Source organism: Erigeron canadensis, chromosome 9 (genome assembly GCF_010389155.1).
Source record: "Erigeron canadensis isolate Cc75 chromosome 9, C_canadensis_v1, whole genome shotgun sequence".
Classification (NCBI taxonomy): domain Eukaryota; kingdom Viridiplantae; phylum Streptophyta; class Magnoliopsida; order Asterales; family Asteraceae; genus Erigeron; species Erigeron canadensis.
The window spans coordinates 18,672,773-18,698,516 of record NC_057769.1 but is presented as its reverse complement, the minus strand read 5'-3'; the positions used below and the strand labels follow the sequence as shown (position 1 = coordinate 18,698,516).

The window sequence follows — 25,744 nt, the reverse complement described above, 5'->3', positions numbered from 1 at the left end:
GTCGGCTGGAGAGGGAGGGAGGAGAGGAGTAAGAGAATGAAGGTGAAATGTGGAAAATTTGTTAAGGAAATAGGGTTTTTGTTTCCTCATTTCAAGATTTGGTCTTGTTTGACTTCCTCTTTGACTCCACTCGACTCGACGATTTAAGAAGAGTCGAAACCGCTAATTTATTTTTTCGACATTATTGAGCGTAACATTTCAATAGTTTTCTAATGACTATATATACGACCATATTTGTTCGTTAAACTTTTATTTAGTTTGATTTTTAGTGTTTTCAATTTTATACGTTATTAGATTAAACCAATGTGTAGCTTGATACAATAATTATGATAAACATTAATAAATAGATGACTCTTACTATATTGTCATACAAATAAAAAACATATCACTAAATTTTGAGAATAATATAGCAATATATAATAACATCAAACATAATTAATAATTAAAATAGTAACGATTTTATTTGAATTGAGTTATTAATATATACATATAAAGAGAAGTTTAATTTAAATTCAAAACTTTACACAAATAGGTTATTATTATTATTATTATTATTATCTCTTGATGTATTTAATAGTAACGATTAAACTATCAAATATGTAGCATATATAAATGCAACCTTTTTTGTTACAATATATAACATGTATGTTCCACGACTTTCTCTAGAAGTTTTAGATTTAATTAGTTTTTGAAAACTTAGAGAGATCTTCTGAAACCAATGAATTATTTTCACAATTGAAACGTTGACTTATTGACTAATTTGACTAAATCACTATTTGTATATTAATATAGTATAATTATAATAATCTAATATAATAATTGAAACAATAGTTACCGAACCTATAAAAGCATTTCGAATCTATTCCCGAGCTGTGCTAAACTTCTATTTGCTTCCAAACCAATATTATTTATTTGAATTCATATTAAATAAATTAAATACAAAATATTAAAAAACAATATAATATTAAATCTTATCAAACCTTATATATAAGTTAAAAAAAAAAAAGAAATCTCACAGGTAGAGGAAGTTTATGGTCGCTATAATATTATATATAATATTAATAATAACAATAATAATGAAAGTTAAGAGAGACATACATCCATATATACACATGAGACAATGAACGATGTTTAAAGCCCAACATACACAATTGAGTGAAAAACGAACACTATACGGCTCAATAGGCCCAAAAACCCGAGTTATATGCATACTTGTCCCGTTATATCTAGATGAATGTAAGAAAAATACATTGACCCAATAGGCCCAACGATAAGATGAACACTATAAATGAAGATTATAAAAGTTAAGACATACAAACACACATATATACAAATAAAACAGAAACGAGATACGTAACCTAATTATTGGCCACATTGTTGCTGATGATTTAACCATTGGCCCTAATATACCTTCCAATTGGCAATATATTGTGAATTGACATCAAAATTTTTGATGTAATTACATATAAATCACTTAAATATAGTTAAATTTGTCAAAAATTCACTAAAAATTCAAATTTTTACTACTTCATTTGATTTTTGGCTGCATAATTGCTAAGGATTCATTACTTGGCCCAAATATACCTCACAACCGGTAATATGTAGTGAATTGACAAAAAAAATTTTTTGATGAAAGAGAGACAAAAATTTTTATTTTACCGACAGATTTCAGACAGATTTCCGACGGATATACAAGATCATCAGAATCCGTCGGCATATATTTTAGTTTCCGACTGATTTTCTGACGGAATTATAATATATTATTTGATTTTATTGAAAAATAAAATTTCTGATAGATTTCCGACGGATTTTTGATGTCCGTCGGTAATGTTTTCAATATTCCGACAGATTTTCGACAGATTTATGTTTTCGTCACAAAACTGTCGAAAATCTGTTAGAAATTCCTGGATCAAATATTAAAATGACAACCTGTCCGTATTCCGTCGGTAATCCGTCACAAAATTCCGACAGATTTTTTCCGTCTGAAATTTCCGTCGGTAATTGGCAGTTTTGTAGTAGATAACTGTTGGATATGAAGCAATGTAATTTGTTACTTTGTTTCTCTGTTAAGTTTTGTTTTACCTTATGTCATTATCTATCTACTGTTATGCAATATGCATATCGATCTAATCTGGTCGAATTTGAATTTTGTTACAATGAAAGTTTGATTGTGAACTTTGCTTTAATGTTATGGTTGTTGACTTATGGTATTAGTTATACTTATTACTAGACCCACGATTTTATTGGTGAGAAGTAATAGGACAAATGTAGTTAAAAAACGCTTTAGAAAAGGGTTACTGTTGGTGAGAAGCAATAAGACAAATGTAGTTAAAAAACGCTTTAGAAAAGGGTTACTGGAGAGGACAACTATAATTCGCAATTTGGTTATCATAAAGTTATGCTTTTTGATCATTTTTACACCAAATATACTTACATGTTAACTGTTTTTTAGGAACGCAAAAAGTGTTACTTGTTAGTACCTCATGTAATTAATAGAGAAATTATTTGTGCACAGGGGGTCTTATGGACGGGGTCAGACATGTTACATGGGTCACGGATGTTTGATGGGTATGCGAAGGTGCAATTGGACAGTGTTGATAAGGACTATACTTCTTTTGATCTACCGATGTCCAGTGATAAACATTTTAAACTTGCGGATGCTATTGGCAGCTTCATTTAGTGGCCCAAGTCACGAATTTCTTTATTCAAGGTACTACTAATACAAAACTACAGCATGTCCTTTATAGTAGTCTTTTAGTGAAGTTTGTAATTAGTGGTTTTTGTTAATAGCCATGTGGTCAATCATCTCTAACACTCGACCAAAGAGATGTTAGACCTTCTTCCTCTAAAAATTCCACTTCAAGAATGCCAGCAACTAGGACTTGTGGTGATGCATCGGTAAACATAAGAACCTTAAACTTAATATATATATATTAAGCATGAAAATATATATTATAGTAATATTTATTTGCGTTACTAATAATACTTATTCATAGTCATCTTCTGCTCCATCGCCGACATATGATTTTGAAAATCAAGATTTAGAGTTGCATAGCTATAGTACTAGAATTATGAGGAGGCTGGCGTTTATTCAAGCGTACTATCTGAGTTGGATGAGCAGAAGTAACCCTGGACTCACGATGTCTCATGAGATTCGGGCTGAGATTTTTTCACTACTTGCCCCTATTTCTGTAAATGTCACTCCCCTGGAGGTTATGGCTTTGCTTACAAAACAACAACTTGAGATGACTATTTTAGCACTCTTTGTATCGTAAGTATAGTAACGTGTCTTAACTTATTATTATTGTCAATATGATTTTTTTTTTTTGTATTAGTTTACATTATAATATATTGTCTTTTTCTTATTTAGGGCTTTACATAACAGTGTTGATACAGACTTAGAGCGAAATAGATGTGCTTTTTTAAACCCTTTTTCAGTTAATGGTTTAATGTGTGAAAGGCAGCCGATGGTGGTTCGAAATCATTTAAGGGAGTTCTTGTGTCAACCTAACATAAGCAATTATCTATTGCCGTATCGTCAAGGGTATCTACCATCGATCAGTGCTTGATTTGTGCTACCTATAAACTCTGTATTTGATTTGTGTTATCTTTGTGTATATTAACCGGTTAACACACTATTACATCTTTAGGGTCATTGGTCGCTTTTTATATTGCGTCCTCATGAATTAACCGGGTACATTCTAGACTCCATATGTAAAGGAAAGACCGAAGACCACTATCGGTTACCAAGCTTAGTAGAAAAGTAAGATTTATGTTATTTTTGTATAGAATTTACAATTGTTTTGTTTGACAAAGTATTAACACAACATTATTTTTATATGCTTTTAGGCTTTTTAAAGGTTTTCGTTGAATATTTCCCGAGGTAAAATTTTATCTTCTACAATTATAATCAACTTATAACAAAAACAATTACTACTTATCATTGCAACAAGAGGTACAAAATTAATGGCATACAACCCTTATGATCCTAAAAAATACGGTGCAATAAAAAACTGAGAGACCAATGGCTTTCGTACAATATGTTTCTGTTTTCATAGGTATAAAAAAATATGTTCTTTCTAATCATTAGTCTTAATGAGTCCCTGTTTTATTGTCGTTAGTGGTCATGTAGAAGATAACTTCAGTAGCAGGAAATAGCATGGATAATACTGTTAATATTAATAAAACGATGGTTTACGGGTCTTGAATAAGTAACGGACTAGCGAGATTGAAGTCTATGATTTTATAGTCATGTGATATGGAGTATTCATGTCACTTGAAATAAACATAAAGGATAAAAATAAGCCATGTGCAGGAGCTATTATAGAAATTTTACACATGTTTTCTAGTTGTATGCTTGATGTTTATTATAGGGATTATGACACCGAAGTGTAACCAACTATGACCAAAAGGTTATGTAATGTAACCAATTACTTGACTAGCTATATAGTGTAACCACCTTTATTTTTTGGGTTATGTCATGTAAGTTACCTGCTACTGCAAGTTTCCATCCGGTTAAGCCAACAATAAAGTTAGGAAAAATGACACCGGAATGAAGCCAACTATAACCAAAGGGTTATGTAATGTAACGAACTACTCAACTAGATATGTAGTGTAACCACATTTGTAATTCCACTAACAAAAATAAAATTATAAAATTATTCATTTCTTTTGCTTCTTTTATCTTTTTCATTTCATCACATGGACTATGCAACACAACCCAAAATGATAATCTAAACCCAGATATATTAACCCACCTGATTCATCATATCATCAATCAATATATCATCTTCTATCTATCACTATATATCTCTATTTATATAAATTTCTCCTTCGCTGTTGTAGACAAATGGTTTCACCATGCCGATTCATTCTATAATATTAATCACCACACTATACCATGATCAGATATGTCAATGGGTTTTGCTTTATTGGGTTCCACAAGTATTGTCAAAGATCCGAATGGAAATGGCTCAACGAATGATGCAAAAGCTCAAAAAAGTCCGATCATGTCCACGGAATCCGCTGATGTTGTTCAGTGTTGCCGGAATTTGTTGCTGGTTGGTGGGATCTGCTACTACTGCTGATGCCGAAATCTATTGCTATTATTCACTATTGCCGGAATTTGTCGTCGGAATCCGATATTGTTCTTCATTATCGACATAATGTAGTGTTGTTCTTCGCTGTTGTCATTTACCATCTACTCAATAAATATCCATCTATTAATCTAGCCATTTACACACAAATTTGATTTCTCAATAAAACCCACAAATCTTGAAACTCAAATTGATAGAAAAAAGAGAGGTCGCTTGTTGTCGGACTCTTCAAAATCAAAACCACTGTATCGAATCTTCAAAATCAAAACCGGTGGTAATGGTGGCTGAAGGGTGGTGGTTGTGACCGGAGGTGAAAGTGAAAAAAGAAAGAGATAGAGAGAAGAGGTGTATATTCTATAATTGTTATATATAATGAAAGTGGTAATTGGCAACATGTTTCCCATCCGGTTGCTTACATTACATAACCCAAAAAACAAAGCTGGTTACACTACATAGCTAGACGAGTAGTTAGTTACATTACATAACCTTTTGGTCATAGTTGGTTACAAACCGTTGCCATCATCCCAATAAAAAAAAAGAATTAAAATGAAAGTGGTAACCGACAACTTGTTTTCTATCCGGTTGCTTACATTACTTAACCCAAAAAGCAAAGGTGGTTACACCACATAGCTAGTCTAGAAGTTGGTTATATTACATAACCTTTTGGTCATAATTGGTTACATTCCAGTCCCATTATCCCTTTATTATATATATGATTGTCACTAAAATTTAGATCCAACAACAAGAGTCGAATTGGGAATGTGGCTACTATGTGATGTATTGGCTATATGATTTTGTAAAGTATCAACAATATTCTTTGCCGGCTTATGTAAGTAATTTGATATGTATTATATTATCTAATTTGTTTTTTGCAATTTGTTTTCTTTTATACATAAGTAATAATAATGTTGAATTTTTTTCTTATATTTGTAGATACCTTGGAATTATTCAAGACCATACAAGCACTCATAACTAGATGCCATGGTTAAATTTTGGAGAAATGCAATTTCAGTTCCAAAGGACTAAAGTATGAACTTTGCATTGATCTTTGACTTTATTATTAGAAGTTTATTTTATAACTTTAGGAACTTTAACTTTGGTTAGTTTATGGAGAAGATTAATAATATAATCTAGTTAGTGGTTTGATTATGTATTCTAGTTGTTTAATTGCAAATTATTTAGATTTTGCATTAGGTATACTAGTAGTTTGGATTTGGTATATTTTAATGAGCACCAAGTTTGTTTTGGGTGTTTTGGTATGACTTTTGATACTTGAGAGTATGTAAAGAGGTTTTGTTTATGTTTTGGTATGATAGAGCATATATTGTTTTGGTAGGTTTTGAAATGGTGTTTTGTTTATGTTTTGATATTTTGGTATGAAAGAGTGTATATTATTGTTTTATTGTATAGTATAGCCGCAGGTTTAGGTAGGTTTTCAAATGCAACAGGTTTTTTTTTTTAATTTAAAAAAATGAATAGAGACCGGTTGAGTAAAAACAAACAGGTCTTAAAAAATTGAATAGAGGCCGATTATATATAAACAAACCGGTCTCTATGTGTTTGGCGGGAAGATGTTATACAAGCGGGAACAAAGGATAAAGACCTCTTATTTTGATAACAACCGTTCTGTATCCTAAAAACCAGTAATCGTTTAACCGGTCTCTATAGTGCTTTTGACCGGTCTCTATATTTTTTTTTTATACTAGTGAATAAAACTTATAATAAAACAGTACTTGTACTAAATGACATAATTATAGCTAAATAAAGCGTATTATTTTCGTATACAACATTTCTTGTCTAGACCGAAAATAAGTAAATAACTTTAGATTACATACTTAAACACAAATGAATAGTATAAATATTGGCGGGGATATGTCTCTATATTACCTTTAAATCAACAATTTTGCAGCCTGTTGACGAGGTTGACACTTTGCCACCAAAGGTTTAGCTTTTGGCATTGTCAATCCCTTTCCTTCTGTCATGTCAATTTTCTCGTCACTCATTCTATCCCAATCAAAGCATTGAATAAGTGTTCCTAGTGTCAACCCGATCATACGCATGGCTAAGTTTTCTGCAGGACATTTCCTCCTACCAGCTCCAAATGGCATTAGTTTATACCCATCTCTTGATCCTTCTAAACCTATGAATCTCTCTGGTTTAAACTCTTGAGGATCTTCCCAATTCTTAGGATCATTTTGCATCGCCCATAAATTCATCAAAAGCATTGTACCGCGTGGTATGTGGTACCCTCCTACTACGCAATTCTTTGCAGACTCATGGAACACAAGTGGACCAGGAGGCTTCATTCGCATAGTCTCATTTATTATACATCGCAGATAAGGAAGATTTGATATGTCTGATTCGTCAAGTAGACGATCTTTGCCAACGTAAGTGTCTATCTCAACTTGTGCTTTCTTTAGATGTTCGGGATTATTTAGCAAGAATGATAACACCCATTCCATTGTCCCGCTTGATGTATCGGTTCCTGCTGATAGTAGTACCTAGCATGCGCAACCATAAAAAATAAGAAAACTGATCTTTTATGCATCTACTTTATGCGAACCTACATTTCAACACACTATAAATAGTAATTATGTCTTTGTTGAGTCAAGGATTTACAGACCAGACTTGATCGCTTTTATACTGATAATATTAATGTGTTTTGTGATAACTTTTTTCGTGAAGCATTAGATATAACCAAGAAGAAAAAAATGTAACCAATTAAGCCTTCATGATTAATTTGATTGTCATATAGTATTATGAAGTTAATATAACATTTTGATTGCAATTGTAAAAAGAATCCCTAAAAATGTAACTAATTAAGCCTCCAGTTTTTGAAGTGGGTTTTGTAACCCAACACAAACTTGTTCACTAAGCTTAATAACCCTAACTATTTACCTTATATAAAGGGGTTAAGGGTTATGGTTTTGTAAGACAATTGAAAGGTAAAAACCCTAACAATTCTTTTCTTTCTCTCTTCTCTTTGTTCCGCTGAAAACAACAAAAGAAAAGGGTTTTGGTTTCTTGGGTTTCGACTATAGCAAAAGGAAAAACACAACGGGTTGTGAGTTCGTAATCGGGTACTAATATACATACAATAGTGGCGTCGTATGTGCTATCGTAAAGGAGTTTTACTTTAAACCATAAACTATAATTTTATATAGTTTTATATTGAAGTTTTGCTAAAAAGTATACATTTATTACTTTGTTAATTTATATATTACATAATTTATTCCGCTACGTACTTATGTTATTGTATTGTCTTTCTGTCAAAATGAAAGAAAATTATGATGATGTACATGATCCATGAAAGTAATGAATACATTTTTCGAAGACTTGTTTTATAGTAGGCTGTTGGATCCGCAATTGATACGACCTGAAGTAATAGTCAAATAAGACATGCCATGCGCCTACTATGAAGCATTTAATGACTTTATGCTGATATAATAATGATAAAAGTGTTTAGTCAATTGACAATCCAGAAGTATAGAGAGGCCTAACCAATGTTTAGGAGTGTTTTACTAAACCTGTTATATGGGGTTTTGGGAGAGTTTACTTCAAGGTCTCGAGTTTGAGCCTTGATAGGTTCTTTTTGACGAAATTTTTCAATAAAGGAGGTGGTATGCTGAGAAAGATTATTTAAGATCTGCTTAGTGTGAAATCCTTTCGTTATGCGATTAACACACATCATACGCGTCAGAGGTAAAATTTAGTTGTAAAAAAAAAATATAGACCTAAATACGAACTTAAAATCTACATAAATTATATTCCAAGTTTACCCTTTTTATCATTTTACGGAACATATTTTATTTCCCATTTCTGTTTCGTATGCCGAATTATACTTCGTACCGAGCACAAATTCCGTAAAGAAATTTTTGTTCACTAATATTTTCACAAATTTCAATTAACTTCTTACAATAAGTTTTGTACAGGGCCTCATGATGTATTTATTCTGAACAGAGCTTCGTGTCATTTACTTCTTTGTTTTTCATTCGCTCATTATTTTGATAGGTATATAACATCACACATGATATTAAACCTCGTTAGATTTTGATAATTATATAACATCACACGACGTGACCACGACATCAATATTACGTATAAACAAAATATCGAACAACTTAATATATGATCACATAACAGCAACCTGGTTCCGATTTACTAAATTAGGGGTATAAGAAGACTTACAATAACGATGAAGATGGGATATATATATATATATATACTTAAAAAGGATTTATGGAAGCAGATTTGTATAGAGTATACGTATGAAATAATTAGGAATATAGTAGTAATAACACAAAATAATTAATGGGCCATTGAAATAGAATGACAGGTGGCTTATTTATATTGTTAGACTAATAATTAGGTGTTTTTAGTACCCTCTCTATCATTTTTGTTGACAATTTATATCTGAAAAAAAAAAAAAGATATTTCGAATAGTGAAAACCAAAAAGGACACGTATGTTGAACTTGAACTTGACGACTTGTATACCAATTTAACATTCATGCTCCCTAAGAAAAAATATGGTTGCAAACAAAATAATTTTCTCTTCATCTAAGTTTTCTATATATATATATATTTATTAAGAAAAATGATTAATATTTTAACTGTCGTGAAAAAATGATACGTGAATTGCACTTATATTGTTACTGTTATGATTTTGTAATTAAGATAATTTTTAAATGGGATAAGTATTTTAGAATGTAACAAACTTTAGACGAATGTTTATAGTAGGAAATAACTAAAGTTGTGTGTATTGTATGTAAACAACTTTAAAAAATGTTTATTGTATGTAAGAAAGCATACGTGGCAACCATATAGAGGTGTCACTTGTCTGATTGTAATTGGTTGAATACATTTTCTTACATACAATAAACATTATTTTCGAGTTGTTTACATACAATACACAAAACTTTAGTTATTTCTTACTATAAACATTCGTTTAAAGTTTGTTACATTTTAAGATACTAATATTTTTTAAAAAGATAAGGACGTATTTATTAAAGTCGAAAAGTGTGAAACTATAGTATGTACCTAGCCAAATCTCAGTGACTTTCTTACATGTTTATAGACATCACACGTAGTACAACGCAGTTATTGTAAGAACACTTCTATCTATTGTAATGTAATACCTAACAATCAAAGAAATATAAGTATCTTTTTCTTTTTTTGTTTTTCACTTTTTCTAATCAAGTAATCATCATTTATTATATCAAAACTCTTCGTTTTGTCGTAGAGTATTTTATACTGTTGCTTATAAGTATGAAAAAATGAAAAGATGAGTCACTAATACTGCCTTATAAAATTGTCAACTAATTGTTATACGGAGTAAGTTGCTTAAGTTTTGGATAAGAGTAAAATACATTATATATCCATGCGACTTATATTTTAATTGAAACCTATATACATTGGTATCGATTGAAACAGTTTCTAAATTAACATGTATGTGTTTATTAAAAGTAGTGTTTAGAAAACATATGTAAAATATGGATTTTGATCCTTTAAAAACTAAAATTTTCGTAAAAACTAGAATACTGTCAAAATATACTGTGATCTAAATTTAACACAATGTGTTTTTAATATATTTTTCGAAAACACATTGTGTTGAGTTCATATCACAGTATGTTTGAACAATTTTTCGATTTACAACGCTATTAAAAACACACCGTGATTTAAAACTTAACCCAACATATTTTAGGTTACACAATAAAAACATATTGTGTTTTATAAAAACACATTGTGTTAAATTCAGATTACAGTGTTTTGGTCAGTTTTCTAGTTTTCACAAAAAATTTAGTTTTCAAATGAATATTTTACTGCAAAATATATATATATATATAACCCATTTATATATAACAGAGAGATATATCAAATTACCTGCATTAATCCTTTGATAAGTTCATCGTTGTAATATTGATCAGATTCTGTTTCTTGCAACATCAACATAACTTGAATGAAATTCTTCTTGTCATCCTTCCCTTTGATTTCCTCCTTTGAGCCATCACTCTCCCCTACATACACTAGTTTTCGTTTGTGCTCATCTAACAAACCTTGCATAAACCCATCTCTTTTACCCTTTAATGCAATCATTTTTTTCTCCAACTCCCTACCACCAATCCATTTCCACCATGGTAAATAATCGGACACATTCGTTGTTTCCATCATTTTAAACGTCTCCTCCACGATTTCCTTAAACCGTCGTCCTTCCTCCACATCGGCCACTGAATCACCAAAGTACCTCTTCCCAGCAATCATCATCATTAACACATTCAACATAAGCTCAAAAAACATCGACTTCATCTCAACCGTCCCATCTTTCATCGCGCTTTGGTACACCTTCTTACCCAAAAGCCTCACCTCCTCGGCTCTAATCGAGCTAAGGGTGTGTAACCGATGAGCTGATAAAAGCTCAAGAGAGGTTATACGTCGGAGATTACGCCAATGGTCACCATAGCTTGACCATGCAAGGGTAGTGTAGTCATAACCAAGATGCTTTCCGGCAAGCAAATGAGGACGGTTGGCAAAAGCCATATCGTTGGAAGTTAGGCATTCTTCTATAGCCTCTGGAGACGAAACTAAGAAAGCTCGACGGGTCCCAAACCAAAGCATAAGCATTGGACCATGACGGTTGGAAAGTTTACCTAAGGCTCGATAGAGAGGGCTTTTCACAAGGTAAAGATGACCTATTATGGGTAAGCATGGGAAGGGGCTTGGTGGTAACTTTTTAAATTTTTTTAACCTAGTTTGGCCAACCCATATTATGACAAGAATTATGGAAAGAACTACAGAATATGCCACCATATTTATTTACTGTATGATAGTTTGTATATATATATGGACTTGATGTAATAATGATCACAACATATTTATAGATTTTGCTTACAACCAATGTCAATAAGTTGACTTTCATTACTCCAAGTTGGCGCGCTTCATGTATCCTCTTCAATTCTTCGAGTAAAACAACGTCATGCAATATGCAACAGTCAATATTGGGAACACTTATTGAAGCTAGTAGTTGCGTTTAATTAAGATATCACTTCAACAATTAACTTAATTTGAAGAAAATGTCGTATACAAAGGCCAAAGTCAATTCTAGTGGCTGGTTTAATTTAATTAAGTTGCCCCGATATTCTCTTATACAAGTGAAACAACATGCAATATATACGAAACGGTCAATGGGAACACAAATTATATTGAAGCTAATTGTTGCATATAGGATTTGATTTAGACTTCGAAAAAAAATAGTCAGACGCAATATCACTTTGTGATACACCTTTTTATCTTGCCCTATTGGTAGGAGAATAATTTTCCGTTTTGTTCACACCTTTGTTTTACATCATCTGTGTGTGTTTGATCAAAAAAAATGTCAAACGTTAATTAGTCCCGCGGGGAAATATTTTCTAGCACCATTCAATTTTGGTGCAAAGTTTGTAATATTTTATTATTTTTCCAAGGCATTAATTATTGGTGATTGATTTGGTTTAAATTTTGCATACATTTTCCATTGATATTCTTTCTACACCGAACTGAGGTTTGGATGAAAATTGGGTGATCAATGTTTTGAGGTTGTTCGTTGTTGATTTTTCGAAGGTAGGGTTTTAACCTTTTTATGCCAATCGAACAAGATGGATATATTATACGGATGATTTTATATGTATGATGTGTTGTGCCTCGGAGGTCTATTGATTTCTTATTTATAGGAGAAAATTTGAGTGGGAAATAGTTGGCGCCATATTGACTTTTCCATAGGGTTTCCTAGGTCCTCGATCCTTCCTCAACCATTTCCTTAAATATCTGTTTACGAAAGTGGAACTGAATCCCCGATTTACGAGTGATTAACTTGTTTCCTTTTTATCTTATATGGGTATCTGATATTCCTTCGTGCCACAGCGCGCGCATTCTATTAGTGTTGTGTGCGGCAAGCTCTACGTGACGCATATGGGTATCTTTCCGCTTGTGTCTTTTTAACTTTGCCATTCTTGTAATCATTTTGATGTCGAAAACTGGTATTAAAGTTACTGAATCGACCACAATCCGGTCGAAGTTAGAAAAATTTGTAGATAAGTATTTTCCTGGCAAAATAACATCTTTTAGGCTTCTAGTTGATGGGAAAACTATTCTGACCCCACCAGTGGGGTATGTCGGTTTCTACATAAAATCAATGTCTCTACTGTTACTCCATTAGGTTTGTCTAAGATAGTGGCATTTGAGGTTACGTGTAGGGCTTATAGCGGAGAACCATCGCTTGATTTGTTTAAGCACTTCGTGCAAACATGTCCTTCTAGTGAATGGGTTATAGTAGGAAATCCTTCTGGTGTAAATAGAAGATTGACTTGTGTAAATAGAATTCCCCTAAATTTTCGGACCTTTATCGAAATACTTGACTATTTATATTTTGTCCTTTGTTGGTCCCAGAAAATGTTATTCGGGCCATGTCACATTTGGTAAAACATTTTGTGATCATTTTTTATTTTGGGCGTCTTAAATTTTTCAAAATATAGTAGTAACAGTGTGAAATAATTATTTCTCGGACATGTTGCAAAATTCTACAAAATTTCATTATGATGATTTACACACAATAACCTTTTCCCTCCTCTTTCATGCGCTCCCCTTGGGCCTTGACCATTACATGCACACAAACATTTTCCTTCCCTCCCTCCCTCTCTATTGAATACACACACAAAACCCACGCCTCTATCTCTATCGTCCATCATCCCTGTCGTCCATCTCCACCAACGTCCATCACCACCGCCGTCATCAATCACAATCTCCGCTATCCATCATTTGTTCTTAATATTTTGTTCTTAATCTTTTGTTCAACCTTTTAGATATGAGGTAACATATTGACTAACCGCCAAACCTATCAATATTGTACAGTATAACTGATTGTGTACCGAACCGCGTAAGCCTTATGGGGTTTAAGGGTCAAGAAAGATTAGGGTTTATGGTTTGTTGGCTACTCCCCAGAGGTAGGGCAATACCTCTTTAATTTACGCCAATTGTGATTGTTTGTGATCAGCTAATGATGTGATCATGCCAATTGAATGAGGGTTACCTCTCTTTATATAAGAGAGGGTTTCTTGGAGGGGATTATTATGGTTTAATCTTTTCCCCTTAGATTTAGTTACTATGCTTATCTGATTTCTTCCTTAAGAAAATGATGAATATATTCTTATCTTTGGAAGAGAAATATCTTAACTAATTAATTAAATACCTACGAGCTTATGACCTTCGTAATTTCGTAAATGGTATACTTCGTATATGCACTGTTGATGCACGTTGATGTGACAACAGCAACTTAGATTTGATATGTCGTTTAGATTAAGACATTATGTTATTTTATGTCGTATCTATATATGTAATTGATAGATTATAGACTTTATGTTTTTGTAATGATCGATTACATGTTTTGGTATTATATATATGTGTTATGTATGATGTTTGTTGTGTGTTATACAAGTACAAACATAATATGTGTTAGGATTCCTTATGCGATGAAACACTAAGGAATATAACTAAGTCTTACATCTAACGAAGATAAGTTATATCTTCGTTAGAGGCAAACGAAGATAAACTTCGTTTGGTACAAACGAAGATTAACTTCGTTACATGGGCTGGGCAGCTAAGTTCGTAAGAACAAAGCCCAGCAAGCCCGGTTCGATCTGAAACATATATATACGAATAAATACCCTAAAATACAGAGACATTCGACATACACGTACTCCAGACATCTAAGTTCGTTCCATAGCTTATAGAAACGAATATAGCATCATACGGCTGATTATCTACTTGATAATTAAGCGATATACACGTTAACTAATCAAACTAGTTATCTCGTGAGGATTCCGCACTCACGACATAATAATAGACGTTCTCGAGAGCGATCTGTAGCTATCGAGGGACTAACAAGTGGTATCAGAGCCAATCAATATCTTATCGAAGGTTCGAGATCGTTTGTTTGATTATTTTCTCTAAAAAACAACCTCCCGATACCCTAACTGTTGCTAAGTTCGTTTTCTCAAACGAATTTAGCAAACGAACTTAACCTCATCTTCGTTTCGAGTTTTTTCAACGTATCTAATCCTATCTTCGTTTCTTTCCTTCAAACGAAGTTAATCCTATCTTCGTTCAGTTGCAGCAAACGAACTTAACTCTATTTTCGTTCGGTTGCAGCAAACGAATTTAAACAATGGCTTCCTCGTCAACAAACACTGCTGTTGCACAATACCTGAATTCTCTTGTCTATCATGATCATCTCGTTGGACGTACTAATTCTCCACCGAAGTTAGTTTCATTGGCTGACTTCTGGGCGTGGAGAGGCAGATTTGAAGATTATATTCAACGAGAAGATTTGAACAAGTGGATTATGATCACTGAAGGATATGAATGGCCAACTCTTACTGTAAACGGTGTTACCACTAATTACAAGGTAGGAGAGTTAAAAGGCGAAGAAAAAGCCTTGTATGCTGTTGAAGTTAAGGCTCTTTCTACTCTTCGGATGTGCATTCCTCAAGAATTAGTGCAAGAAAGAGCTGATTATGCATCTCTTCGTATTGATGGTGTTATATCCACATTAAGAAACAGAGAAATGAAGGATAAGGCGAAGGATCTCCAAGACAACTTCACACAAGATCCATCTCTCTATCATGCCACTATGAAAAATCCTACAGCTGATGTTAATGCATTCTTTTTTGGGGTTGGTACTTCTAGCACGAAAGAAAGTTCTAATTGTGTTATGGATGGAGATGATTTTGCTGGTTTCATGGCTTCTGATGCTGGTTACAAGGCTCGAAAGACTAATGAGAATGCAAAGCCAGGAAATATGACGTTTGGTAACATTTCATCTACTTCTGCTGGTTACAAGTCTATGCCCATGGATATGAAATCTGCTGAGGGAAGGATGAATGTATTTGCCGCAATGTGTGCTGCACATGAAGCTTTTGTTGCAGGTAGGATCACAGATCCAACACTCATTGATGAAGATTATGACCAAATAGATCCAGATGATGTCGAAGAAATGGATCTGAAATGGAATTTGGCGATGATCACCAGGAGACTGCAACGGTTTATGCAACGAACAGGTAGACAGCTTATTGGGGGTACTCAGGGCTTTGACAAGTCAAAGGTTAAGTGCTATAATTGCGATGGCTTTGGACATTTTGCCAAAGAATGTCAACGACCAAAGAGAGATGTCAACATTACCCCTACCCGTCAAGATAGAGGTGGTAATCGTCCATTTAATCCGAATGCAAGTAGAGCTCTCTTGTTGACTGATGATACTACTGGAAATGGCAATGACAAGGCTATCGTAGCTGCTCAACCTGATTGTTCTTATGTCTGGAATCTTCCACAGTATGAGACCAATAATGCTTATTTGGCCGAAATAGTTGATGATATGGCTCAGATGGTAGATTCCGTTGAGGATGTCTTGGACACCACAGTTTACCACAATGATGAGCATTTGTATGACAATGTTCAAAGCTCGAACTTAGAATCTTCTGCTCAGGTATATGACACTGATTCAGAGTCTGATGAACAGGTTGAGGTTGATGACACGAAAGATTCTGGAGAGATGCACGCTGCTGAGAACAAAGACGATTCTGCTACTGAAAAGGTTGAAAAGACAATTGAAGAGCAGATGAAGGAATATGAAATTCCAGCAGGCATGAGTGTGGATGACTTTGTCGCTTATATGGCAGACTGCAAAGAAGCAGATCAACAGGTATCTTACTCTCTTCATACTATTGTTCATGTTTGCAAAATTGTTAATCGAATGTTTGATGAAATTGAACAAAAGAATGAACTAATTAAGCATTTAGAATCTGTTGTTAATGCTGCTCATGAAGAAAGAGATAAGTTGATTAAAAAAGATTTAACTATCACTGATAGAGAAAATTTTTAAAGGATAGGATTAAATATTTAGAGTCTGACATTAGTGCTATGAAAGACAAAGTTAAACATGCTGTGGCTGTAGAAAGAGTAGGTGGTGAAGCTTATGCATTGTTAGCTAAAAAATGTGCTACAATTGAGAAAGAACTGGCTGATGCTAGAATAGAAATAGTGGAATTACAAGCTAAGGTTGATTCTGCTAGACATGATGAGCTTTTAATGCATATGAAAAAGTTTGAGGATTCTCCATCTAAGAGTTCTGACACTGCTAAGGTTTCTTACAATAGCATGCCTCCTCCTTTCAACAATAACTATACTCCTGTAGAACCCAATATTCCTGAAGTCCTACTTCAACCTTGTGTTGAGGTTGGTAAATCGAAAGACTCGACTCCTAAGCCTACTTTGACTGAGGAGACAACAGAGTCTAAAGGAGTTTCTTCTCAACCTACCAAGGAAGAGAAATTGAAAGGTGTCGTCCTAGATTCGTCCACTTCTTATGGTCAGAAAGACAGTATTACTCACTTTACACTTCGTAAGAGTAGTAGGGTCTACACTGAGTTAGAATTTCCGTTATCATCTATTGACCCTAAGAGGATTGATAAAGTCTGGGATGTTGATATTAAGGATATGAAGCGATTAAGTCAGTTGCGTCAAACTCCTTTACCTAAGCAGTCTAGGGATAGCCAATCTGAAGATGAATTAGTTGTTAATGTCGAAGCAACTAAGGTTTTGAAGCATATCTTGATGCCTGCAAGTAAGAAATCCCCAAGTAAGTCTAGGATATCACCGACCAAACAAGACCATGAGAATTCTAGACCAACAAGTAAGTCAGTGGACAATAGTGCATCTGTAAGTACCAATAATAAGGTAGATACAAAGAAAAAGACTAAGGTCCTCTCTTGTTTTGCTTGTCATGAAAAAGGTCATGTTTACAGTGTATGTCTTAATCGACCGTTTTGCTTGTCAAGACTAAGGTCCTCTCGGGTTCTCCTTCAAAGGTTTCCACCTCGGAAGGAAAAAGGGGGTTGGGTAATGATAAACAGGTTTATGAGACTAAAGTTCAATCTTCTACAAAACCGTTTACTATACCTTAACGACGTAAATCTCCACCAAAAGGTTCATCTCCTAAGGGACAAGGATTCACTACCCCCAGTGGGAGTTCGAGTCGGTCACAAACACCTCCAGGTCGTAATTCATTTTATGACCGAATTCATTCAAGTGTTAGACCTTCTTTTGGCCCTCATTCCCCAAGACCTTCTCCGACGAAAGGTCAGAAGTCTTCTCCAGTGAGAAGACAAGTTGAGAATCAAGTCACACCTACGGCTTCTAACAATGGATATTGGACTGAACTGATTCTCAAGGATGAGAAGGGTCGACCCAAACCTATGAAGGTTTGGGTCCCCAATGAAAACTAATATTTCTCATTTTATGTGCAGGGAGTTCCTAGGAAACCAATTCATTTGTGGTACCTTGACAGTGGATGCTCCAGGCACATGACAGGGGACAAGAAGCTCTTGTCCAATTATACTGGTATAAATGGGTCGTATGTTAGTTTTGCAGGATCCAAGGGCGGCAACATCACCGGTCAAGGAGATGTCGTCAATGGACAACTAACTCTAGAAAGAGTTAACTATGTGGAACAACTTACTCACAATCTAATGAGTGTCTCCCAGATCTGTGATAAGGGCAACAATGTTCATTTCACAGAAAAGGAGGCATACATCTTGAAGCGGGTTTTGTTATTCCAGAAGAATGGATTATGCTCAAAGCTCCTAGGAAGAGAGACATCTATGGCTTACTTTTAGGTGTTGATAATCCAAAGGAGCCCCTTTGTTTGTTGAGCAAGGAAATGAGTCTGAATCTCTCCTATGGCATCGTAGAATGGGACATATCAACTTTCGAAAGATGAATGAACTTATCAGTCTTGGGTTAGTTGACGGTGTGCCTGTTAAGAAGTTTGGGATGGAAGATAAGTGTGTACCGTGTTTGAAAGGAAAGCAACATAAGCATTCGCATAAATCCAAAGTACTCAACTCTATTTCCAAACCATTCGAATTACTTCATATGGATCTCTTTGGTCCTGTGAACAAAAGAAGCATTGGAGGGATGTCTTACTGTTTGGTGATCACTGATGATTACTCGAGGTACTCATGGGTATTCTTTTGAAGACCAAGGATGAGACCGCAGAACGATTTATGGATTTTATCAAGCAAGTTGAAAATGTCCATGGAGTCAAAGTTAAGAGAATCAGGAGTGACAATGGTACTGAGTTCAAGAATAATACTATTACTGTATTTTGCTTGACCAAAGGAATTCAACATCAGTACAGTGCACCATATGAGCCACAACAGAATGGCGTGGCTGAACGGAAGAACAGGACATTGATTGAGACAGCCAGAACGATGCTTGCTGATTCAGGGCTTCCTATCACTTTTTGGGGAGAGGCAGTGAATACAGCTTAAACGGTTTTGACAGTTAAACGGTTTAAGAAAACTAGTTATGAACTGTTGCACAACAAAAAGCCCAATTTGCAGAATGTTGAGCCTTTCGGTGTTCCTTGCACTTTTCTTAAAACTCTTCCTCAAGGGAAATTTGAACCTAAATCTGAGGAGGGTTTCTTTCTGGGTTATGTTCCAAGTACACCGATTAGGCGTGTGTACAATCAGAAGACTGGCAAAGTAGATCTTGGTACAAATGTCGTAATTGTCAGTCATAAACCTGCTGTACACATTGGTTCTGCTAATAATTTTGATTATGATGGTGTCTTCACTTCTTTTCGTGGTCCTGTTTCTTTTCCAGGTGTTCCAACTGTGGAGGATGTTGTTACTCTCCATGATCCTCTAGATGGTGGACCGGTTTCTGGTTCTTCTTCTGTTTCCTCACCAATAGTTGAGCCTGCTTTTGAATCTGGAGAATCTAGTGGGACAAAAGTAGCCGATTCTACTTTAGAGTCTGCTCCTATAGTTCCTACTGATCCTTTGCATGTACCTCTACCTGATTCTCCTTTCTATGATACTGATGACACGGAAGGTGAAAATCAGGAGAAGCCTAACACTCCAGATTATACAACTCCAGAGCAACATGTGCAGACGAATTTGGGAGATGATCTTTCAGTCGATAAGGTTCCTCAAACTAGGGTCAACAAGGATCATCCAGTCGGGCAAATCATTGGTGATGCTTCTGCCTCTGTTCGCACGAGGAATCAATCTAAGAAATCTCGTGTATGTTTGCTGAAGTTAAGGATACTGGGGCAATTACTTGGTACTTGTATTATTGCTTTATCTCTCAGGTTGAGCCTAAAAATGTTGGTATGGCTCTTAAGGAACCGTCATGGGTTGAGGCGATGCAAGAAGAATTGGCTCAGTTTCGAAAGCTTGAGGTATGGAAGTTAGTTGACTTACCTCCGGGTGAATCTCCTTTAACAACGCGTTGGGTTTTTCGTTGTAAACGAGATGACAGAGGTGTAGTCACTCGAAATAAGGCTCGATTGGTGGTTAGAGGATTTGAGCAACAAGAAGGCTTTGATTACGATGAGACATTTGCACCTGTAGCTAGACTTGAAGCTATTCGATTATTTCTGGCATATGCTAGTTATAAAGGTATTAAGGTGTATCAGCTTGATGTAAAGAGTGCCTTCTTGTATGGAGACATTAAAGAAGAAGTGTATGTAGAACAACCTGCCGGGTTTGAGGATCCAGACTTTCCTAATAAAGTATATCGTCTCGATAAGGCTTTATATGGTTTACATCAGGCTCCTCGATCGTGGTATGAAAAATTGTCAACACATTTGAAGGAAAGTGGTTTTACCAGAGGTTCTATAGACAGCACGTTGTTTATTAAATGGAAAGGGAAGGACTACTTGCTTGTACAGGTTTACGTCGATGACATCATTTTTGGTTCATCTGATGACAAAATGTGCAAGGAATTTGAACAGAGCATGAAGGCTAAGTTTGAGATGAGTGCTATGGGGGAATTAACCTTCTTCCTTGGACTACAGGTGGATCAACTGAAGGATGGCTTCTTTATACATCAGACCAAGTATGTCAAAGATCTTCTTACTAGGTTTCGAATGTCTGATGCTAAGGATGCTATTACTCCCATTAAGACGAATCATGGGTTGTGCCCTGCTAAGCCTAATGATCCATCCGTCGATGCCACTCAATATCGAGCTATCATTGGATCCTTGATGTACCTGACAGCCTCACGTCCAGATATTACCTTTGCTGTTTCTATGTGTGCTAGATATCAGGCTAATCCGAAAGAGTCGCATTTGAAAGCTGCAAAAGAATCCTTCGTTATGTGAAAGCCAAGCCTCGTCTAGGTCTTTGGTATCCCATGTATGGTTCTTTTGACTTCGTAGCTTATACTGATTCGGATTATGGTGGTGACAACTCGGATAGGAAATCAACTTCAGGTGGATGTCAGCTTTTAGGGGGGAGAATTATATCATGGCAGTGCAAAAACCAGAGTACATTGCTGCTGGATATTGCTGTTCTCAGGTGCTTTGGATACAGCAACAACTGCGCGATTATGGTATGAATATCTCCAATACTCCTATTTGTATTGATAATAAGTCTGCCATAGATATTATCAAGAATCCGAAAAACTTTAAAGTCACCAAGCACATAGATATAAATATCATTTCATACGTGACTGTTTTGAGAAAAAGCTTATTCATTTAGAAAAGGTTATTACTGATGATAATCTTGCTGATCTATACACTAAAGCTTTTGATGGACCTCGTCTTGAGTTGTTATTTCAACTCAATGGTATGAAGAATGCCGAGTAGTTTCTCTCAAAGAACTTAAAGTTATTTTTCGTGTCTTTGTAGTGTAAGTCGTACATAATAGAGTCATAAAAATACAAAAAAAGTTGTCTTAGTATAAGTTTGTATATATCTAGTGTCAGAAAAATACAAAAGCATTGAAAAATCGAAAATCCAAAAAATATGAATAAAGTAAGGTTACTGCGGTAAATGATGAGAAGTGACGATACATTAGCTTTTAAGTCTGCTTAATCGTAATATAACTGATTAGTTCAGTGATTACAATTTGGGATATATCGGTAGACACAAAGTACCAAGGTTTCCTTCAATCTGAACATAAACTATACAATGTTCTTGTGGAAAACATATTCTGATATATGGCTGAGATTGCTTGCTTTTCAGTAATGAATTGATCTAGTCCTTAAATTTTGTGAAAGATCTAGCATTACTATAAGATTTGTTCAATGAATAGGCAAGAACCTCTACCAATCATGAGCATAAAAGTAAATGTGATATTGTTATGCAAATCAAATGAATGCAAATTAAGGGGCTAATGTGGTCTTTGAGATTCGGACAAGTATGTCCTCGGGGTGTCCTTGTATACCTAGCCTACTAAAGCTTACAACTTGGGATAGGTTGTCGGAAAGTTCGCTACATGGATCTCATAGAAAATCATGGGTTCCTTATAAATCATGAAATGCAGAAGCAAATATGTGAAATCATAAAGTAATTCAATTTAGTTATCCATAAAAAGTCTCATGATTGGTTAAGGATGTTCTTGAATATATTGAATATTTTTTATCTTAGTGCTTGTATCGATTACGAAAGTATATCTGAATGTGGGTTACATAAGTTCGCAAACTATCCAATGGCATATTTGGCTACTCGGGTTACATGGTGACTGTCCTTGGCCAGGATATGTCGAAAGTGTCATAACTCAAAGGAAACTGGACGTACCGAGTGTTTAAGAGGACAAACATACCGGTAATCGCTGTTGGGTCACGGTTCAAAACTTATAATAAGAGAATCATTTCTCACCCGCAGGCTTATGTAACATGCTAACCTGATCTAATCAGCAGTAATCATGCTTAATGTGAATAATGTATAAAGTCAAGTTAATTAGAATTTAGATTAGTTTATTATTCTGCAATTTTTATTCTGTGTTATTTTTCTTTTTATTGAGTCAAAATAGTATTTTTATAAGTTCTTATTGCACGAGAGACCCTATTCAAATTCTGAGTATGTGTTTTGCTGAATTCCTTCATGTAAATTTTTAATGAGGTTGTGTGGTTTGTTTACAAAGAAGATTTTCTAATATGGACATTAATTTGTTTAAGTTTAGAAAATGATCTTTTCAAGTGTTATGTGAAATGTCAAAGTTATCTGAAATCTCACAATTTTCGCTTGTCACCAAGTTATTAATTGGGTTTGTTTAAATTTGTTTGGTGACATTTTAGGGTTTGACAAGAAATGACCTCCCTTGATCTTTTGTTAGATTTTTAGTTATTTCATATTTGTTAACCCTGATTGAGTGTGATTGTAACTTGAATTTTCTGCATTATACTGTTTTGTTCTCAATGCGTTGATGAGTTCTGTGGTAAGTGTGCAGTGTTCAGGTTAGGAAGATAAAGTTGGAGTGCTGATTTCTGTTACTACATTGTTATATACACGGATGATATCATGACGATAAGATCCTTGGTGTGTAGTGATAATATTTGTGATGCAGATTTGAGCATGTGAAGGATGAATACATGAACTTGTTTTTGGAATAGTTATTTATTTATGATTCATGTATTTAATGAAAATAATCAAATTTGATATTAGTTTCTTTTGAATTTCATGCTGTAATTTATGACATCCTTTTGGAAACTTTACTAAGTTCTTCAGTGAATTTTTGTTGGATTGTTCATTGTTTGTTAGTTTTGTAGACGGCATCTAGTATGGGACTTAAGTGTTTCAAGATGGTTTGCCGTCATGCATATCTATGATCAAAGGAAGTTCTCGGTGTCATAATCGTTATTGGTAATAGGTTCATATTTAAATTGATTATTTTCAGGTTTGTTTATGGATAGTGTTTAAACCATAGGTTTTCATTCAAGATTATAATGTTAGGTTATCTACTTACATTATGATTATGAATTTGGGTGATAAGCACGTTTTTAGTACAAGGCATGAACAGGTTGCATTCTAACGAGTTTTTGCCATGTACAGATTGTGATGAAGGGTTGTGTTTTAGAAGATTGCTTGGATAAAAATCTGAAATTTTTTCAGAAACTTGCTGAAATCTGGAATATTTTCTGATTTGTTCTTACGAAGATAACTGTATCTTCGTTCGAAACATTTTTGTTCAAACGAAGGTTATCTTCGTTTTGCTAACTTCGTTTGTGAAGTTCAGCCCGACCCATAGTTGGCCCATTGTTATTTCCATATATAAAAGGGGTTTTTCTTCGTTACTTCTTCATAAAACGAAAATTACTTTCATCTTCGAGCAAAACCCTAAAACAAACTCTTCTTTTCTCTCATTCTAATTCGTTTTCTTGATTCGTTGTGCAAACTGTGATCTAAGTAAGTGTTTGATGTTATTTTCATTCACGAAAATGATTTAGGTTTTCCATGTATCTTCGATTTGATTCGTTTGATTATATGTATAAATTCTTGTAATCATTCACCTGGTTTACTCAAACGAATTTAGACTTGTGCAAACGAATTTAGACTTTAGTTTAAAACGAATTTAGATCTGTGCACATGGACTTAGATTTTGAATTGAACAATTTGACTTGGGTAGAAACGAAGTTAACTCTAGATGATGCCTTAGAACTTAGACCTTAGTTGATAAGAGACAAACTTAGCAAAGTTAACACCCTTCGTTTTATTCAAACGAACTTAGACTTCGTTTATAAGTTACGAACTTAGAAGATAAGTTATAACTTACGAACTTGCATGTACAGTTTAGACTTTACGAACTTAAACTTCGTTAGGTGAAAATTAAGTTTAGTTCTTACGAACTTAAGATCTATTTTCGTTTATTCATTGCTTACGAATTTAGATTCTATCTTCGTTCTGTATACTTAACGAATTTATTGCTTATTTCGTTCAGTCTTACTTTGCGAATTTATTGATTAGGGTTTTTCAAATTAGGTTTTTTAATTCTGCAATCCATTTATCGTGATTATTTATATTTGGTTCGATATTGTGATTGGTTTTGCAGAAATGGCTCTCGCTCCTCGTCAGTTTGTGAAAAAGCACAATCTTGCACTGAACCTAGATCCAGATCAGCATAATTGCGAACATTTTCATGAAATGTTCAACTACATTGCTCGCTCGTGATTATCTTTTGCTTTTTGTGATTCGCCGAGACTGGTTAGGCAGTATATTGATTCTTTCTGGTCCACTGCTCATGAAGTCATGATTGATGGACAGAGTTTTGTACGTGCTACTGTTGAAGGCACAACATTTGATTTCAATGTTGAATCGCTCCGTACTATTTTACATCTAGGAGCAGAACCAGACGTAGAAGAAGAGGAAGATGTCGAGATGACTTACGAGTTCGAACTTCTTCTTCGCTGCTTTCAGAGAATGGGATTTGTTGGTCAGATCAAACTTCCTTTTGACAAAAGTGGTTTTCAAGGAAGATGGAGGTATCTAGCGTATGCATTGCTCGTCTGTTTGAGCAATCGCAAGGCTGGCTTTGATCAACTATCTGCACAGATTGCGTCACAGATGGTTGCTTTGGTATATAATCGCCCTTATCCTTTCTCCCGATACTTTTATCAGGAGTTTATTGATCAGACTAACGCTAGGGGAGAAAGCGATTTCTTTTGTATCCACGCTTTGTGATGGCTATAGTTAGACATTTTTGTCCTGACTTCATATATGACCAAGGTCCTCGCTACGTTCTTCATGCTTGGCCTTCGCGTCTTTTTGCTGATCTTGAAGCTAATACGAGTAATGTGGCTGGTCTTCATGATCCACCACTTTTTGGTCACCTGA

The 25,744-nt window shown here is 34.6% G+C and overlaps 1 protein-coding gene across 1 annotated transcript; it reads right to left on the bottom strand.

Annotated features, from left to right (window-relative positions):
- Positions 1-6,892: 6,892 nt before the first annotated feature.
- LOC122582997 (cytochrome P450 81Q32-like) lies at positions 6,893-11,902 on the bottom strand. Its single transcript, XM_043755431.1, has 2 exons — positions 10,978-11,902; positions 6,893-7,597 (listed from the first exon to the last, which is right to left on the bottom strand). Exons 1-2 carry the CDS (start codon positions 11,899-11,901, stop codon positions 6,986-6,988), a joined length of 1,536 nt encoding a protein of 511 aa, XP_043611366.1. The 5' UTR covers position 11,902; the 3' UTR covers positions 6,893-6,985.
- Between the last annotated feature and the right edge of the window lie 13,842 nt (positions 11,903-25,744).

Excerpts from the sequence above, each read along its gene's own strand:
- LOC122582997 (XM_043755431.1), bottom strand. The coding sequence starts at position 11,901 with ATGGTGGCATATTCTGTAGTTCTTTCCATAATTCTTGTCATAATATGG. Across the intron at positions 7,598-10,977 it reads TTATCAAAGGATTAATGCAG|GTACTACTATCAGCAGGAAC; the intron begins GTAATTTGATAT and ends TGCGCATGCTAG.